The sequence below is a fragment of the Oryctolagus cuniculus genome, chromosome 1 (assembly GCF_051225735.1).
Source record: "Oryctolagus cuniculus isolate XC-2025 breed Fujian yellow rabbit chromosome 1, ASM5122573v1, whole genome shotgun sequence".
In the NCBI taxonomy this organism is placed as follows: domain Eukaryota; kingdom Metazoa; phylum Chordata; class Mammalia; order Lagomorpha; family Leporidae; genus Oryctolagus; species Oryctolagus cuniculus.
The window spans coordinates 98,615,918-98,636,596 of record NC_142867.1 but is presented as its reverse complement, the minus strand read 5'-3'; the positions used below and the strand labels follow the sequence as shown (position 1 = coordinate 98,636,596).

The following is a 20,679-nucleotide window of genomic DNA, read 5'->3' as shown; positions in this document are numbered from 1 at the left end:
AAAACTTGAGTCATTTTGAAAAATTTCTAAGAACAATAAGAATGCGTTTGATACTTTGTGCTCCCAGCCTCTATAAATACAGTACCGAGAAAAAGAATCGCAGAAACCATTATGTAAACTTCATGTAAATTAAGTGAGTAGATAATTCTGCTTAGTCCTTTATTAATTAAAGACTCGTGTTAACTTGTAGAGAAAAAAAAAAGTCTGTATATTGTGTATACTACATTTTGTGCTGTTATGACAGACTGGGTAATTCATAAAGAAAATAAATTGATCAATTTACTTTCTCACCGTCCTGGACGCTTACAAGTCCAAGATCAAACCCCAGTACCTGGTGTGGACCTTGCTCTGGCCTCGCACAGCAGAAAGCCAAAAGACAAGATGACAGAGCTACCCTGGAAAACCTTTTAATATACATTCCCCTTTAGCTTCCTCCTCTCAACACTGTTGCGCCAGGAACTAATTTTCTTTTTTTGAAGATTTATTTGTTACCTATTTTGAAGGCAGAGTTACCAATAGATGGAGGGAGACAGAGACAGAGATCTTCTGTCACTGGTTCACTCCCCAAATGGTTGCAATGGCCAGGGCTGAGCCAGGTAAAGTCGGGAACTAGGAGCTTCTTGCGGCTTGGGCAGGGGCCCAAGCACTTGAGCCATCTCCCGCTGCTTTCCTACGTGCATTAGCAGGGAGCTGGATCAGAGGTGGAGCAGCTGAGTCAAACCAGCACCCATGTGGGATGCTGGCATCGCCAGCAGAGGCTTAACCTGCTACATCACAATGCTAGCCCTGACTGATTGTCCAGCTTGTGAATTTTGGGGTCATGTTTAAAGGATAGCACATTCTAAAAATAAATACAGAATACAGAAAGAATTAGTGATGAAGAGCCATAACAGTCTGCATGCCTTCCTCCCCTCCTTTCCTCCGTTCTCTTTCCCTTTCCATTTCACTTCTCTCTCCCTGTCTCTCCCTCATTCTTTATCTATCAACAGTGATCATAATCCTTGTTTCTGAGTGCATATGTTAATATCCTATGGAAACTGAGGGCCAGGCAAGCCCTTTGGATTAGATCATCTTGGTAGGCTGATTTACTGGTGGCACCTGGGTTTGTCTGTTGGATAAGAAGCTACATCAGACTTCGATTCCCATCCTCAGCTCCCCTGAGAGGAGCTGAAAGCGGACATTTCTCACATAAAATTCCAAGGCTTCAGAACTTTATGCATCAAGAATCTCGATTTGCTATGGCATTTGACAATGCAGTGCTATTAAACCCATCTGTCTGCAGGACCTTCAGCCAGGCTTCGAAAAATGAGGCAGCATATCAGGGACATCACTTGAGCGTGAATTGGATTTTACAGAAAAAAAATGAAAGGCTTCTTCCCCCCGGTTCTGTTTTATGATAAAATATTGAGCCTTTGCAATACTTAGGTAGTTAGGTTTTTCTTGGACTTTTATAAATCTATATATATCATTTTAGTTCATTTCTCAACAGTAAATGTCAGTTCCATTTAGTGAAGTGTAGCTGATTCATTTTTCCACAAGATTTACATATTTTCTGCTTTAATGAACAGTATACACAGTTCTGAAATTGAACATTAAAGATTTATATTTGTTCTTTTAAGTACTCTCCATTTAACATCACTGTCATTTACTTATGTTTCTATTTTATTGAGAATGAAGCAACAGTTCCTTCTAGGAAGTTAGAAAGGCATTTCTGAATAAAAAATTTCAATTCATTTACTCATTCAATAAACATTTTTAACTCCCCTACTTGATAAGGAGATGTGACTCCCAAGAAGCTTATAAAATGTTATGGAAATTAGCATGTATTTTTAGCACAGTTTTAATGAGTAGAAAAGAACTAATTTATGTGCTTCAGTAGGTGAGGTGAAAGTCATAGATAAGCATCCTGGAATCTTTCCTGTTGAGGAGATTATACTGTCAGTTTCACAATAGGTTGATCCTCTAAAATTTACCTTGGAAGGATTTGACTTCATTTCTGGTTTTGCCTGTAGCAAGCACTTAGGTTGGAGATACAGAAAAACAAGGTAAAGGATGGCCTCTTCTCTTCTCTATGCTCTTCTCTTCCTATCTGTACGAGGCTGTGAATCTCACATACACTACTTGATGCTCTCATTTTCCAAACTCCGCTCATTTACTTAACTTCTCTGCCTCAGTTTCATCCTCTGTCAGTAGGGGCCAATTTTATCAACACTATCTTATGAACTTTTAACTGAGATGTATTTAAAATGCTTAGTCCATGGCAGGAATAGAAATGCCAGTTGTCCTTCTCACTTAGGTGTGTCCAGGGTGTGTGCAGGATGTGTGTCTCTGTGTCACATGTGTATGTGTGCTTGTATGGGCTGGTGTTCATCTTTATATGATCATTGTGTGTTCAGTACTCATTAGTAACAGGTAAAGTACTCACTCATTTGGCTTCATTCTTTTAGGTTATTCAAATGCCAGAGAAAGGCTGTAAAGGAAGATCAGGGAGACAGGTAAACATGAGAAGGAAGGGGAACTAAACTGGCTTCATGAAATGCAGTGTTTGTGCTATCTTCTTGTCTTCTCAGATCATACAGAACCTTCTTGCCTAAATTTATTCCAAGGTGTTTTGTTATTGTTGTTGCTATTGTAAATTGTATTGCTTTTTTATTTCTTTTTTAGATAGTTCTTTGTTAGTGTATAGAAGAAATACCATTGATTCTGTAGCCTTATGAAATCATGAAATAGAACAGTTTTGAGCAGAATCTTTAGGGTTTTTGTATGTGAGAAATTTAGCTTCTCTTTTTCTGATTTGGATGCCTTATGATTTTTTTAAGGATTGTATTTATTTATCTGAGAGGTAGTGTTACAAACAGAGAGTGGGAGAGACAGAGAGAAAGGTCTTCCATCTGCTGGTTCACTCCCCAGTTGGCCACAGTGGAGCTGGGCCAATCCAAAGTCGGGAACCTGATGCTTCTTCCAGGTCTCCCACAGGGGTGCAGGGGCCCAAGCCCTTGGGCCATCCTTCACTGTTTTCCCGGGCCATAAACATAGAGCTGGATCAGAAGAGGAGTAGCCAGGTCATGAACTGAAGCCCTTATGGAATGCGGGTACTGTAGGTGGAGGCTTAGCTCAGTACACCACAGCACCAGCCCTGCCTTACAATTTTTATTTTGGTTAGGATCTTTCATGTTCAGTTTTTTTTTTTTTTTTTTTTAAAAGTGCTGAAGATAGGTACCGTTATTTACTTCCTAAATTTAGAGGAAAATCTTTCAGATTTTTCACTTTGTTTTAGATGAGCTATGGGTTTATCATGTGACAAAGTGAAGTTTTTATTTTTCCACTTTAAAATGTTTACAAAAAATTAGCCCAAATTGTTTAAAATTTGCCATAAATGAATAATCTAACAATGAAGGAGCAAACAGCATTGATCTCCACCTGGGAAAAATTTTCTTAGCCAACTACAGAGAAGTCTAATTTGAGAACCTCATAGAATCAGAGGACACTTTGAGAATTTCCTCTCCCAGTTCTAGTAAAATACTTCAGCTTATATTTGAATCACTCCAGTGATAAAGCATAAAACAGCCAATCTGTTTCTTTCTTGGAAACATTGATTTATACTATGCTCCAATCAATCTTTAAACTTTTATACAAAGATTTTCTTTAACTCCCCAGAGCCAAAAAGAAGAAATCTCTGTGATGTCCATCAAATATTCATAAATTCTGTTGATTTGTTGATAACCTTGAAAGTGAGACCTAGTTACATCCTTACCTGTAGACAAAATTTGAAGTTGCAATTTAAAAATTGAAATCCATCCTCTAACTTGTATATTGAGTGCCCCCTGTCCATGATAAGGGCATTTGGTTGTTATTAGTTCTTTTCAGTCTCCAAACAGTACTGTGTTATACTTTAGCTGTCTTTTTAACTATATAATTATTAATATATTATAACTAATATACAAGATACAGTACTGTTATACTGTTGCTCTCTTTTTAACTATATAGTCATTAATATATTAAAACTAATATACAAGATACATACTGATATGTATATTTTGTATTATATACACACAAATGCCAGAACACCCTTGGTCCCAGTTCTGTATCAATTAGTTAGCAGCACTGGATACCTGATATACGAATGACTTAACCATTACTTTTTAAAATATGATCTTTTAACTGAAACAATTTCAAGTAATGCCTCTGCCATTCACTAAACTCATCTTCAAAGGAACATAATAACACATATACTACAACAGTGTTCTGGATAACAAGGGGAATACCACAATTAAAACATTTAGCACAGTGTCAGGAACACAGTTTGTGTTTAGTAAATGTGAATTCCTTTAGTTCTATTTAGTCTTCAGGAACTTGGACTTCTTAAATCACTGTTGTTAAATAGAGGGAGAATTATTTATAGCATTTTACTCTCTAAGAGCATGAATTAAAGTTTAATTTTCTAAAATATGTAGCAGAAACCTGCCTGTTCAATAAGGTTTGCACACTGTTTTGAAGGTATACAATTAGATAAGTGAGAGATAGCTGTCCAGGCTAGAACATCAATTTCCACTCAAGAAGTTCACCTATTATCCTGTTATTGTGTATGTTGTAGGGACATAATTGACATATCCATGTCCTAAAACTTGCCAGAGAGCCTCTGCTAAATGGCCTTGGGCAAAACAAAAATGAACGTTTTGTGCTGCTACTTCTTTATGAATAAAAGCTGATACTTTTTGAGTAAAACAGAACCCATAAAGTATCTATTCTATTTGAGAATGTAAATATTCACATCAAAATAAGAAATAAGGACAATAAAATAAAAACAAGATAAATATGCAAAGTAGTTAAACACTAGGTGCCAAGTGAGTGGCTAACTAGTGGGAACATAATTCAGGATGATGAACCTTCATGGAACAGTGTGATGCTTTGAGTAGGTTGTCAGAACAATGGTTACTTAGCATGATGGGCCTTTTCTAAATGTCGAACTGAGAGATGCCAGAATAGGGAAAAAAGAAGGTTAAATACAGTGACAAAGGTGGAGAAAGCATGAGTAAGGCAAGGCTTCAGAAAAATATATTGCTAATTACATGAGGATTTTAAAAGCTAATACTCTTAAGCTTTTTTGTTTGTTTTGCTAACATATTGGGGTAACTGTTAGTGAAGTTTGCAATTGCTAAATGTGCACAAACAAAGCTTGTTGTTCATACTATTCTTAGGATGTGGTCACTGAAAAGGGCAAGCAAACTTTTTGCTAGTTTGATACACAGAAGAGATATTGTGTAATGACACAGTTAAATCCATAAAGCTCTGGAATCCCTTCACTTGTGTCAGGGATAATATTTATGCTGAGATTCATTCTTCCTATACTTAAGTTGTAGAGAATTACTTTGTGTAATAGGATGTGAAATTTTTTTAAATTTTTTTGACAGGCAGAGTTAGACAGTGAGAGAGAGAGAGAGAAAGGTCTTCCTTTTCCTTTGGTTCACCCCCCAAGTGGCTGCTACGGCCGGTGTCTTGTGGCCAGCGCGCTGCACAGATCCAAAGCCAGGAGCCAGGTGCTTCCTTCTGGTTTCCCATGCGGGTGCAGGGCCCAAGCACTTGGGCCATCTTCCACTGCACTCCTGGGCCACAGCAGAGAGCTGGACTGGAAGAGGAGTAACCAGGACAGAATCCAGCACCCCAACTGGGACTAGAACCTGGGGTGCTGGCTCCACAGGCGGAGGATTAGCCTAGTGAGCCGCAGCGCCGGCCCAGGATGTGAATTTTGCAGGCTGCTTTTCTGGCATCTGTTTATTCCTTCATTCTGTTAATGTGGTGTATCATATTTATTGATTTGCATATGTTGAACCATTCTTGTAGACCAAGGATTAATTTTACTTGACCATGGTGTGTTGTTCATTCTTTAATGTACCGTTCAATTTGGTTTGTTAGTATTTTATTGAGGCTTTTTAATCTATGTTCACCAGATATATTGGCCTGTGATTTCATTTTCTTATGGTGTCCTTATCTATCTTTAGTAAAAGGATTTTTTTGATCTCATAAAATTGAATGAATTTGAAATGTTCTTTCTTCTCTATTTTGGGGGGATGTGGGGTATTTGTGAACTCATTAATTTTTTGTTAAAGATTTATTTAATTAATTTATTTATTTGAAATGCAGAATTACAGAGAGAGAGGGAGAGACAGAGAGGGGAGAAAGATCTTCCATCTGTTGGTTCACTCCCCAAATGGCCACAATGGCCAGAGCTGGGCCAGTCCAAAGCCAAGAGCCAGGAGCTTCTTCTGGATACCCCATATGGGTGCAGGGCCTCAAGCACTTGGACTATCTTCTTCTGCTTTCCAAAGCACAATAACAGGGAGCTGGATAGGAAGTGGGGCACCTGGGACTTGAACTGGCACCCATATGGGTTGCTGGCATTGTAGGTGGCAGCCCTGAACTCATTCATTTTTTTAATGCTTGGTAGAATACAGCCTATGCAACTATCAAGATCTTGGCTTTTCTGTGTTGGAAGATTTGATTACTGATACAATCTCCTTAACTTGATGTTGTTTTTTTCACATTTTCTATTTCAAGATTCATTCTTAGTAGGTTGGGTGTTTCCAATAATTTATTTATTTCTTCTAGATTATCTAATTTGTCAGAATATAGTTATTTGTAGTAGTCTCATATGATCCTTGCAGTTCTATGTTTTCAGAGCAGACATTCAACATTTTGTGGGACAGTTTAAAATTCTGCTGAATCAGGAATCCTTGGAAAACTTTTCTTAAAAATTATAGACACTTAATCATTGTTTTATAACAACTGAGTGGTTGCACTTCAACTTGAAACAAGTTGAACAACAGTTTTGGATTTAAGTACAGTAATAGAATGTACAGAAAGTTTTCAGAGAACATTGAGTAGTTCATGTTGATGAGACATTAGAATGAAACTAGTGCATAAACTTGGAAAATTGGACCCTATTATTGAAGATTTACAGAATTGCTTATTGCATAGTAGAAATAAATTCTGAATTTCCCATTCAAGGGTAAGAATGAGATTTTAACTATATGCTTAAATATATTTTTCTTGCTATCATGCTTGAATACATGCTTGAATATTATTTTTTTTTTTTTTTTTTTTTTTTTTTTTTTTTTTTTTTTTTTTTTTTTTTGACAGGCAGAGTGGACAGTGAGAGAGAGAGACAGAGAGAGAAAGGTCTTCCTTTGCCGTTGGTTCACCCTCCAATGGCCGCCGCTGCAGCCGGCGCACCGCGCTGATCCTGGCAGGAGCCAGGAGCCAGGTGCTTTTCCTGGTCTCCCATGGGGTGCAGGGCCCAAGCACCTGGGCCATCCTCCACTGCACTCCCTGGCCATAGCAGAGAGCTGGCCTGGAAGAGGGGCAACCGGGACAGAATCCGGCGCCCCAACCGGGTCTAGAACCCGGTGTGCCGGCGCCGCAAGGTGGAGGATTAGCCTATTAAGCCACGGCGCCGGCTCGATGCTTGAATATTATTAATCTTTATGATAAACAAACTGAGGACTAGTGCAGTATCTTTCTCATAGTTGAGATTCCTATGCCTGAACTGGAATTTACATTGATAGATCTACTGAGAGTTTTATCAAGAGAAAAGCTTTCTTTGATAGGCAGTCATTTGGAATCCATTTTTCCTCATTTGGGAGTAGCTCCCAGGCTAAATCATTGTTCTATTTATATCTGTGGCCTCTTTTCCAATGCTTTATTATCTGAGTGCTATAGAAACATCCTTAGAAGAAGAAGCAGTATATGGGTCAAAAACATCAATCAAAATGAATGTAATCAGACAGCTTTATTTTTTCTTAAGAATGACAGGATTTTATTTTTAACGAGAGGAAGAGAAGCTAGAAGAGGGAGAGAAAAAGACAGGCAGAGGTAGAGTTCCCATCCCAGTTCACTCCCCAATGCCTTAATGACTGGAGCTGGGCAGAGGCTGCGGCCAGGAGCACCAGTGGAGAATACAATTCAGGTCTTCTGCATGGGAGGCAGGAACCCAGTTACCCGAGCCATCACTACCACCTCCCAGGGTTTACATTGGTGGGAAGCTGGAGTCAGGAGCTAGAGCTGGGAATGGAATCCAGGCAGGCCCATGTAGAAGGTAGGTGTCTTGACCTCTTTCCTGAAAGGATTTTTTTCAGGGAACTGTATTAGTTAACCTGTTCAAATAGTAAATAGTTTTTATTTGAATTGCTAAATCTTGAGGCAAAATTCACTTGGCTATATTTGATTGAACTCAACAAACCTTGGATCATCGAATGCCTACTGTGCCATATGATTCTCTGTGTGTGTGTGTGTGTGTGTGTACATATGCATGGTTTCATGTACATTTCACCTGGGAGTTGTATACCGTTCTAACGATTAAGGAACTGCCTGGAAAAGTTTATTACTCCTATAGATTGAGTGGAAGGCAGAGAAGCAGTACATGGGAAGATCAGGAATTCATAGAGGGCTACTGTGGGGAGCAACTCGGACTAGACTAAGTTACTGGAATTAAGACTTATTCTGTGCATCTGCTCTCCCACAATATGGCGCTGGGAGAGGAGAAAACAGCTTCTACACAGCTGCCTCCAGTTCAACCAATAAACAGCAGGACCTGCTCCTGATTGGAGGAAAGCAGCGTACTCGGCGTATGGGTAGCAGAGTTGGGATTGGCGGAAGAGGACTATAAAGGAGGAGAGAGACAACATGCACCAGGAACATCTAAGAGGAACATCTGAGGGAACACCTGTGCAGCCCCCGAGAGAGCCGGCCGGCGGTGTGCCGCTCCCCCGCGGAAGTGGGGAAAGTGGCTAGGGGGAACCGCCCTTCCACAGAGGTGGAAGGGTCGGTAGCCAACCCGGGAAAAACCAGCAGCAATCCCGGGGAGGGCCGAGCAGACAAAAGAACAGCGCAGGGTCCTGTGTCGCTCCTCCACGAAGAGGGGGAGTGACATAATGGTGCCGTGACTCGGATAGGAAGCCTAGGCAGGGTCTAGTGTCGTTCCTCCATGAAGAGGGGGAGCGACATAATGGTGCCGTGACTCGGATATGAAGCCTAGGCAGGGTTTAGTGTCGTTCCTCCATGAAGAGGGGGAGTGACATAATGGTGCCGTGACTCGGATAGAAAACCTAGGAGGGAAGAAACGGGAAGAAGTGGGAAAATACCGGAGAGAGAGACTAGCAAAGAGCCTAGGGAAAGCCGGACGGAAAATGTGCCAGGAGAAGCTATCGAAAGCCTAGGCATAGACTCGGATATGGACTGTGGGAAAGAAGTTAGGATTGAAAGCGAAAGTGAAAGCTTTCATAGACTCGGATGCGGACTATGGCGGGGAAGCTAGGAGATTGAAAGCGAAAGTGAAACCTGGAGGAGGCTTGGACTCGGATGCGGACTATGGGGAGAGGCCAGGAGAAATGAGAGGGGAATATTGTTGGAAGAAAAGTTAGGAAACATACCGGGTAGAGAAAAATGTTAGGGAAATTGAAGCCGCGGGGGCAGGCCAAGGCGGAGACGTAAGCCAGCTTGGAATTCTTCAAGTCAGCCCGGGGAGCAAAAGGCGAAAATCTGGAACCAGAGGCAGAGACGTGGGCCGCCAGGTTGGAATTCGCCAGGTTAGCCCGGGAAACTTGGACTTAATGCCGGTGGCGGAAACATAAGCTATGCTGTGTGACTCGCGGAGGCCGCCGCGTGCAGAGAGAGCACAGGGCGCAAATAGATAGGGAACGTGGGGCTGGCGCGGAGGCCGTGGTGCGGGCGCGAAGGGGCGCGGAGGCCGTGGTGCGGGCGCGAAGGGGCACGGAGACCGCGGAGCGTGCGCGCAGAGCCGGGAACCCGCCGCGGGGCGGGCGCCGGGAAGCCGCGCAGATGAGAGAAGCGCAGGCTGAAGCTGCACAGAGCAGAGAAGCCGCCGCGGGGCGAGGTGCGGAGAAGCAGCCTCGGGGCGGGTGCCGGGATGCCGCAGGGATAAGAGAAACAGAAGTTTAGAAGTAAAATGAGAGAAATAAGAATGCTGGTAGATAGAAGTAAAATAGGAGAAATAGGAATGCCCGGAGATAGAGAAACAGAAAAATAAGGCCTCCCCACAACACGGCAATGAGAGAGCTTGGATTCGGTCTGCCTGATTAGTAAGACGATAAGCACCTGCTGGCAGCTAGCAGCTTATGCGCCGCAGGTCACCAAAGACAGGCACGAATTAACATCAATAAGTCTCCCCACAATACGGCAATGAGAAGGCTTGGATTCGGTTTGCCTGATTGGTAGGGCTTGTAAGCACCTGCAGGCAGTTCTAGCAGAGCAGAGCATGCGCTGCAGGGCACCGAACACAGGCACGCATCAGCGCCTAAAAACCTCCTCACAACATGGCGAAGAGAGGACCCGGATTTGGTTTGCCTGATTGATAGGGCTTGTAAGCACCTGTGGGCGACTCTAGCAAGCAGAGCAGAGTGTGTGCCGCGGGGCACCGAAGACAGGCGCATATCAACGCCAAAAATAAAAAGAAAGGGGGATCTGTGGGGAGCAACTCGGACTAGACTAAGTTACTGGAATTAAGACTTATTCTGTGCATCTGCTCTCCCACACTATGGCGCTGGGAGAGGAGAAAACAGCTTCTACACAGCTGCCTCCAGTTCAACCAATAAACAGCAGGACCTGCTCCTGATTGGAGGAAAGCAGCGTACTCGGCGTATGGGTAGCAGAGTTGGGATTGGCGGAAGAGGACTATAAAGGAGGAGAGAGACAACATGCACCAGGAACATCTAAGAGGAACATCTGAGGGAACACCTGTGCAGCCCCCGAGAGAGCCGGCCGGCGGTGTGCCACTCCCCCGCGGAAGTGGGGAAAGTGGCTAGGGGGAACCGCCCTTCCACGGAGGTGGAAGGGTCGGTAGCCAACCCGGGAAGAACCAGCAGCAAACCCGGGAGGGCCAAGCAGACAAAAGAACAGCGCAGGGTCCTGTGTCGCTCCTGCACGAAGAGGGGGAGCGACAGCTACCTTTTACCTTTCTGAAAGTCCACTGATTCTTTAAAAAGATCACCACTGGGGAGGGGGAACTCTACTATTTTAGTCATATGCCAGCAGTCTTTAGACACCGGAATCATAAAAAGACTCCTGGGAGCTTGTAAAGATACAGATAGCTGGGCCTTATACCCCAGGTGGAGGCTGGGGATCTAATTTTTAACAAATATGTTCTGGATGATTCTTCTGTAGTTGGCCTTGATTTTTGTATTTGAAAAACTTGCTTAAGGAGAAATACTGATGTTTAAATATAGAAAGTGAATGCAATTTAAAATGTTTAGTAAAACTGTAGAGTTTCTGATTCTTTGCAAACATCCAAGGATACAAAGCTAAATAAATATCCAGTATGGGAAGGAAAGAATATAAACACACACAAGCAAGCAAAATATGATATATATAGTGACAGTGATAGACATGTTTCCATCATATCTGAGTGTTGGAAATTTACAGATCCTTCCCTCCACAGAAATAGGGAAAGAAAGCATGGAAAAATAAGGGCCAAGTCCTGAGATCAACCATGCCTCACTGCGCTTTTGTTTGGGCTGTACCCTGAAAGTGTTAAGTACTCAGTGAAGGGAAGCTTTCTCTTCTCCTTTTGAGACTTCTCCATTAAAAGTAATGTGTGCATCCATGAGGATTTCAGGGTTTTTAGAAAGAGCAAATAAACCTACTTTTAACCCATCTCATGCAACATGCTCTCTGAGAGTGACCAGGCTGTGAATTTAAAGATGCACTATGGAAAATACCCACATGTCAAAAGGACAGTGGGCTTCAGGACAAGATAACGATTGATTTCCCAAGACCATGCAAAGATTGGGTGTCTGTACAGTTCCTCTCTCTGAAGTGACAATCTAGGCTAGTTACAATGCTGCATTGAGGACATTTAGTTCCTTGTCTGACAGGTGGCAGTACCCATACAAAGGGGCTATATGGGGTTGCTTTTATAACTGCATATCACAGCTTAGTTCAGTAGATAGTGCCCATGACTTCACATGGATGATCACTACATGGCTCTGGCTTCTGCAATATTATCCTCTTTGCTATATCACAATTATTTCTACACTGTTAACCTTTAGCTTTATGAAATAAGACCCTGACATGAAGGAAAATACTGTGAACGACTATCAGTTTTTTCAAACATTGAAAAGAACAATTTAATAATTTTTTCTTTATGGTAATTCCATGTTATGAAGAGTGGGGGAATAGAATAGAAATTTTGGGGCAAATTCCCAATTTACTATCTGATTAAATAAATTTACATATTCCTAGTTGCCAGAGTAGAGGCTGCTTCTTGTTCCTCCTTGTTCTTGGGAGCCTCCTCTACTTGTTCAGTTTTGTTATTGCTCTCTGTGGTCTCAGGAAAAAGGGACCAGGGGGAAGCTTAAGTTTGGGTTGCAGGGATGTGGCAGTTTCCTGCTAGCCAGCTCTGCTAGTGATTCATCACCTGTAATGCCTCAATTTTCTACTGAGGCCACTGGTACTGGAGAATCTCCCCTATAAATATTGGCAGACTATCGTACAGGGCAATAGTTAAGTCTGGGCTTCCAGCAATAGCTGGAGTGATAACTGAGGAGTCTCAAAGGCAGTGCAGGAGGAGAGGGAAGCAGGGGAGGTAGTGCATGAAAAGTAGGTGGAAGGATGGGAATGTTGGAGAATGAAGACGTGGAGGGAGAGGCTAGTGAAGTCGTGCCCATGAGGAGGGAAAAGGAGGTAGTGAACGAAAATAAAGTGGTAGCAATGATGCAGGAGGCAAGGCCTTGGCCCCATTCTAGAGACTGATTTAGGGACACTAAAGGGCCAGGCTGGCAGAGCCTCCCTCCACCTGGAACTCAAGTTTGATGGATACCTCGGCACTGAGATTTGGGCACAAGATTTAACCAAAAAATACCTTGATTCTTGGATGTGATCTTTTGGAATCACCCACACCAAATATCATGCTTAGGGACAACAATAATTATAGCTGAATGTATAGTAGTTAAGGGGTAAAAGACTCCAGATATCCCTTGATAAGCTTACAGTTCAAATTCTCCTTTTGAACAAGCCTTTCAAAAACAAAATGATAAAGAGTCTGAGATGTGGACCTCTGAACAAGTAGCATTTTTTCCGTTCCAATTTCGTGGCAGGGACCCCGTGCTCTGTTCATTCATCTGCAGGAGCATCAGCAGTAGCTTTCTCGCCTGTTCCTCAGACTGTAACCACCTAAAATCTCAAAATATTATTGTTATTAAGGGACCTCTGCTGCAACTCTTGCTGTGCTTCCTGCTCTGTGAAGGAAAAGACAGATTACTTTCAACAGGGCAGCCCATGGTGATACTCACGCCAGTTGGGTTCCAGTGTAGCGTTAACTCCTACCTGCACCAGATCATCCTCCATCTATTGTTTGATTATACTTGCCAGTAGTAGTGTCCATGTGCTGGCCCCTTTGCACTTTAGTTCCTCTAGATTTTCAGGGCTTTCATCATTAAGAATGTGGCCTTTGTGCACGTTGACGTAACATTTCCTAAGCCAAGGAAATCATGCTGAAGGTTGCATTGCCTTCATCTGCTTTGCTTGAATCCTTGTGTCAAGGACTTCTCTCCTCTTTTTGATGTAGGTATTTATGAGTAATCTTCACAGAGGATGTGTGTATCCTCAGGATCTGTAATCTCAATGAAAGGGTGAGTTCCTGCTATTGTGGCAAGCTGCTTATGTCCCTAAGGCTTTTGCTTGGCCACCATGACCTAGATTTTCATCTTTGGCTAGGAAGCCATTTCAACCAATATCTCTAAAAACAGGGACATAAATAGTAGAAAATGCCTAGCCTGTGTTGAGCTGGAGGGCAAAATGTAGAGGACCTCTTGTTCTACCCAAGCCTGTAGTTTTTCCTTCTCTGCTACTACTTGTAAGTATTGATGAAGAACTGTTTCATACTCCACTTCTCATTACCAGCCTTTTGGATAACCTTGTCCCAATCACTATCAACTTCATTGTCCAGTTTATAGTCAACAAGGACCCCCACAACTCCTGGCAGCCATTGGAAACACCCCCACTTCGTCCTCCCTGTTACCCAGTAATCATACCAAATTTCAGAGGAGTGAGTGGGCTACAACGTGTGGCCCAGTTCTCTGAGCAAGGATAAGCATGACTCAAACGTTCATAGTCTCAGCCAGTGAGCCCCTAAAGAACTTGCCACATTTTTTACTCCATTTTACCCACTTGAATATGACTGGATAGCCAGGTGCCCTGTGAGATGCTAGGATGGGAAAGACCTTTCTCATCTTTGGCTGTCTACATCAAACTCCAACATCCCTTCTTCCCTCCCCTCCCCTGCCCTCCCCTCTCCACATCCTCTGTCTCTGTTTTAAGATAATAGAATCAAAAACAGAACACCAAACAACTGTAAAAGCAGACTTTTGCTTCTCCTCTTGATTATGTCCCAAAAAGGAGAGGAAGGTTGTCTATTAATGCATACTTTCCAAACCTCTCTGACTCTGCTTTTACAGCTAAAAAAAAAAACAAAAAACAAAAAACAAACAAACAAACAACAACAACAAAAAAAAAAACCCAAAGGAATAGAAGCCTAGGATTGGGGAATTGAAGGAGTCTTAGTGGTCATGAAGCCCATGGGATGTGAATAGTGCCCAGTTGCACACAATATTCTTTTTGGCTAATTCTGTCCTCAATGCTACTCCCCTTCTCCTTTCCCCTGCCCAAATATATATGAAACCTCCCCAATAGTTCTTTATCATTAGCCTAGAGGAGAAGAATATAATAAGATCTAGATTCTATTAGGAGATTTAAAGAATTCTTTTAAATGATCAAAACTAAAGTATGTAAAATTAAGTGAATGCATAGCTCTAAGAAGTTTATGTCATCTTTATTTTTGGAGTAATATGAGGATTTTAATTATAAATTATGGAAAAAAGATACACTGAGCTAGGTGAATTCTTTAAAGTTTGATAAAGGCAGCTACAGTAATATGTAGGGCAGCAGTTTAAAAAATATTTTTAGTAGTGAAGGCTCCTATGTTCAGAAAAAGGATCTAAGGTTTTCCACATATTTGCATAGCATTATTTCCCCATCTCAATGCTTAGTTTAGCCATCTTTATTCTTATCCGATTCCATTCAAGAACAAGTTGGAAATGCTGAAAATAAATGATATGCACTATCTCAGAGAATGCCCATTGTATTTAAAACTATATAAAACACTGAGGTAGTTATAAAAGAATTCAGAGCAAAGTCAACTTTGTGCAGTAATTTCCTTGCAGTCAGTTTACAGTGAGCATTTTTTTCACTTTGATTTAGCTCAAGAAAATAGCCTGAAGAGCAACTGGAATTTACATACATTCATTCACTTTTACATACATTTACATACATGCATTCACTTTCTCCCTTTCTCATGAAGCAGAATCAGCTCGTTATTTTGAAGGGAAGCTACTGACTTTCCACATATATTTGATGTTTGCTAAATTTGTATGGATCTACCTTAGGTGAGGGAGGAGAGGGAAAAGATGGAATTTTCATGGAAAGCTGCTACTAAGATGTAATGCCAAATCTTTCTGCCAAGATTTTAAGGTTAAGGTGCTGAATATATCTAGAAGGAAATAAAAATATCACACAGACACCTGAGTATTTGAATATTTCTAAGAAAAACACCACATAGATGTATTATTTATACTTTACAGACATCTGGGTATTCAAAAATTTCTAAGTGACCACTGTTTTCATTCATGTCCTCAGTAATGCTATTTACTAAATATTTTTGACTCTTTTCCTCTAGGCACAAGACAGATTATATTTTTATCCATTCCCTTTATGTTAGCATGCCCATGTGATTTGCTTTGGTGAGTGAATCATGAGAAGATGATATCTATGTCACATCTGGGAGCAAGCTTTAAGAGCTTCTGTGCAATTTGTCACAACCTTTTTCTTCTGCTTTGGCAGCCATCTCCAGATGCACAGGTTCTGTTACCCTCATTCCTAGAGGAATGGCACATGGAATGGAAGTTGTCCCCTCTTGCCCAGTTTTTAACCTGCATGAATATGTACAATACATGAGAAATAGCCTGTGTTTTAAGGCATTAAGATTTGCAGATATTGTTACAGCAGTATGAACTAGCCTCATCTGTGAAAACATGTTTTTTTTTTCCATATATGTAGGGTGTTTATGAACAATTGTGAGAAATCCACATCCTAATATGTGTTGTTTTTCGTGTCTGTTTTTCCTAGCTTCTTAGTCCTATTTTTGATAGTAATGTGACTTCAAATATTTGGAAACAAAATCCTACAGAAGTTTGCATAAATACATTTGGATTTTATTGTGTATTTTTAATATTTACCTCATGCACATGTTATTTTGTATTTCATTAATGTATGTAATAGCAATTGGTAACATTGGATCTATCTTCCCTATGTTACTACGTCACTTTCCCTAAAAGGAAAATGAGACATGTATATAATTAAGCTTGCTTTATTCTGTGGTACACATTCTACAAATACATTTAGTGGGACTCAATAAATCTTTGGTGAAAGGATGGAGATGATGGGCAGAATGATAATTCTAATGATGATGCTGATGATATCCCAAGGAGCAGTCATGGAAGTGCAGAACAATTTAATTTGTGAAAGTAATTTACTGCCTGTAAGTTCTGATATCTGAAAATCAGATGTCAAAGTACACAGTTAATGACATTCTAGCTTTTAAAACTGTATAGAAATACTAACTTATGAGATGATGTGAGAATTAACAAAGGACATTGTGTTATTAGGGGAAAATAGTCAATGTTCCCATTTATAATTTCCTAAGTATCTTCCTCATCAAGCATTCTTTTGAGGAAGTATATTTTAGTTTTTGCAATAAAACCTTTGTCAATACACATTTTATTGTCTTTCTATTCCTACAATATAATTTTATTACTGTTTTCTGACATCAGAAAGCAGGTCTTGAAGTAAAAATATTGAATGTCAGGAAAGGTCTAAGGATGTTATACCTACTTCCTGATAATCAAGTGATAAGTTTGACAGCCTTAATCCTATGAGCTTTGTGAATGTTTTCATATTCCCTAAAATAGTGCTCAAATAATGTAAAGTAGTTTGTTCTTCTAAAACTACAGTGTTAGAGTGACATTTCATTACTAATATTAAATCCTAACTAGAGGGTAGCCATTTGGTGCAGTGGTTAAGACATCACTAATACATCCACATCCCATATTGTTGGAGTGCCTGGGCTCAAGTCCCAGCTCTGATTCTAGCTTCTGGCGCTCCTATAGGATGCCTGTGTTCTAAATCACAACAAAACATGCTGCGTCAGAACACTGTCCCTACATTAGTTCTTTTACTGAGCACTGATGAAGGATATGCAAGGTTTCACTAAAGAGGTTACACTGAAATTAGGCATTTTATGAAATCTTACTTCACTGTGGTCTAATCAATTTAATTTTTAAAGATTTATTTATTTATTCGAAAGGCAGAGTTAGAGAGGCAGAAGCAGATAGAGAGAGAGGTAGATCTTCCATTCACTGGTTCACTCCCCAGATGGCCACAGTACCCAGAGCTGGGCTAATCCAGAGCCAGGAGCCCAGAGCCAGGAGCTGCTTCTGGGTCTCCAGTGCAGGTGTAGGGGCCCAGGCACTTGATCCATCTTCCAAAGCTTTCCCAGGCCACTAGCAGGGAGCTGGATCAGAAGTGGAGCAGCTGGCACATAAACTGGTGCCTAAATGGGATGCTGGCACTACAGGTGGAAGCTTTAACTGCTATGCCACAGTGCCGGCCCCATTCTGAATTGATTTTAGAGCTGTTGATTTTACCACCATATCTATAGAGGATAACTAAAAAACTTTCTTCTGAAAGTAAGTTGGGGCCGGCACCGCAGCTCACTAGGCTAATCCTCCGCCTTGCGGCGCCGGCACACCGGGTTCTAGTCCTGGTCAGGGCGCCGGATTCTATCCTGGTTGCCCCTCTTCCAGGCCAGCTCTCTGCTGTGGCCAGGGAGTGCAGTGGAGGATGGCCCAAGTACTTGGGCCCTGCACCCCATGGGAGACCAGGAGAGGCACCTGGCTCCTGGCTTGGCATCAGTGCGGTGTGCCAGCCGCGGCGGCCATTGGAGGGTGAACCAATGGCAAAGGAAGACCTTTCTGTCTCTCTCTGTCTCTCACTGTCCACTCTGCCTGTAAAAAAAAAAAAAAAAGAAAGAAAAAGAAAGAAAGAAAGAAAGAAAGAAAGAAAGAAAGAAAGAAAGAAAGAAAGAAAGAAAGAAAGAAAGAAAGAAAGAAAGAAAGAAAGTTGGGTATAACCTTTAAATACATATTAACTTGAGAGGTACAGAAAGTAAGAGAAAGATCAAGAGAGCATACAAATAAGCTCCCACATTGGCTGGAGATGGCACAGGCTGAAGCTGGGAGCTGGGAACTCAATCTGGATCTCATAACCTGGAGAAAGTATAAAAAGTATATTTAACAACAGCAATGACCTATTTGAAAAAATGGTGACAATGGAATTAGAACAGGGTCTGGAATGATCCTTACTGTGTCTGGTAACTAATTTTACATGTGTTTGGACCCCAATTTCTCAGCTCTCAAATGTAAATTCCATTAGGATATTTGTAAAGACAAAAAATGAGATAATGTATGTAAAGTCGTTGACACAATTAATGGTATAGAGTATGAATTCAAGAAATCTTTATTTACTATAATGATTTGCAAATATGTAAGAACAGGCCTGAAAGCAAACTACGAATTTCTCTGAAAATGTGGAACAACTGGGAAAATAGAAAAATTAGAAAAGAAAATGCTTTCTAAGGAAGGGTTCTTCAAAGTTTGAAGGAGTTACAAGTCTGGCTATGGACAAGGTCATTGTCTGGAAGTTACCTAGGCAAAGTACTATTTTGTGGGAGATAATTGTTTTCTATTCTGATTTCACTAATTTCAATGATCATCCATGGTGATAATGAACAGCCCTGGAGTGAGATGTCAGTATTTGATTGTGGCTGTTTGCTAACTCTACTGTGATTATACTCAGTTGTTTAATTGCTTAATTTATTGATGTTTTCCTGACATGTTTTTCAGCATGTTTGTGATTGCAGATGACTAATTATTTCTCTTCTGACTCATTATCATATGTTTGCATTTGATTTGTATGACACTGCAGGTGGAAACAATAGGCGACGCCTACTGTGTTGCAGCAGGACTTCACAGGAAAAGCCTCTGCCATGCCAAACCCATTGCTCTGATGGCCTTGAAAATGATGGAGCTTTCAGAAGAGGTGCTGACACCTGACGGGAGACCAATTCAGGTAACCCTCTGAAAAATATTGTTGGAATAGGAAATGCACCTTTTACTCGAGGGAGCAAGAAATTTCCCTTTGAATTCTACTGACTGTAATTTATAGATCTAGTCAAGGTGAGAGTTTAAGGAAGGAGACAAAAAATGATTTGAGGTAATTCATAAATCTAGGAAAAGAAGACAAAGCATATGGTCCAGAATAGGAACTGAAAGTAGATCATTGTAAAAATTAAGAGAATGAGTAAGAGAGGAAAGTGGAGGAAGAGTGGGAGCGTGGGCAAGCAGGAGGGTAAGATGAGAAGTATCACTATGTTCCTAAATCTGTATATATGAAATACATGAAATTTATTTACCTTAAATAAAATTTAAAAAAATGCATGTGGAAGGAAAATTACCATGAAAAGAAAAAAATAACTAAAGGGCTATACCAAGGAAGAACTACTGGCAGTGATTAGTCACCAAATCCAAGCAAGGATGAGGATGACAGGCAGAGTCTGAGAGATAATGCAAGAAGTAAAAAAGAATCCATAATATGAAGGCCCTGGACAACTTGCTGCAAGTAGTAGGCATACAGGTGGTGTACAGGTGTTCCTTATGAGGCTTCAGCTCTCAGAGTGACTTCTGTAGTTTTTGGTGTAGCATAGCTTGAAAATGGAGCTCACTGGCGCTGCGACTCACTAGGCTAATCCTCCGCCTTGCAGCGCCGGCACACCAGGTTCTAGTCCCGGTCGGGGCGCCAGATTCTGTCCCGGTTGCCCCTCTTCCAGGCCAGTTCTCTGCTGTGGCCAGGGAGTGCAGTGGAGGATGGCCCAAGTGCTTGGGCCCTGCACCCCATGGGAGACCAGGAGAAGCACCTGGCTCCTGCCATCAGATCAGTGCGGTGCACTGGCTGCAGCGCGCCAGCCGCGGCGGCCATTGGAGGGTGAACCAACGGCAAAAGCAAGACCTTTCTCTCTGTCTTTCTCTCTCACTATCCACTCTGCCTGTCAAAAAAAAAAAAAAAAAAAAAAGAAAAAGAAAAGAAAATGGAGCTCACTAACTGAGGAAAATTTATCAACAGTAGAAAATCTAGCTCCTGGTGTGTTGTATCCTCTTTGGTACAGATAGCTATCTAGGAATGAATGGGACCATCTAGCTGTATTTCTACGAGATCCCAGTGATGGATTGCAGATGTGTGCTTACTGTGAATCCCAGTGAACCAGAAATTTTATATCTGGAGAAGTGTACTTGAGTTTAGCATAGCCCTTTTATAATAGATCCACAACTATGGATTGAAAATATACAGGAAATAAAAGGCTCATATTGTGAATGCATTTCTAGTTCTGGAATTATGTAAAATTAGATAACCTGAACCTTCTGATTAAAACCATTAAAATATTGTATTAAATATTTAAAATATTTCCCAAAAAACTATTAATCAAATCATTGAACTCATAGG

The 20,679-nt window shown here is 41.2% G+C and overlaps 1 protein-coding gene across 4 annotated transcripts in view; it reads left to right on the top strand.

Annotated features, from left to right (window-relative positions):
* Window positions 1-20,679, top strand: part of GUCY1A2 (guanylate cyclase 1 soluble subunit alpha 2) — a 354,367-nt gene that overhangs the window by 239,695 nt on the left and 93,993 nt on the right. For all 4 annotated transcript variants that reach the window (XM_051820049.3, XM_089333342.1, XM_089333343.1 and 1 more), the window contains exon 6: window positions 19,108-19,251. In XM_051820049.3, coding sequence (XP_051676009.1) covers window positions 19,108-19,251 — 144 coding nt within the window. The remainder of the gene's footprint in view (window positions 1-19,107; window positions 19,252-20,679) is intronic.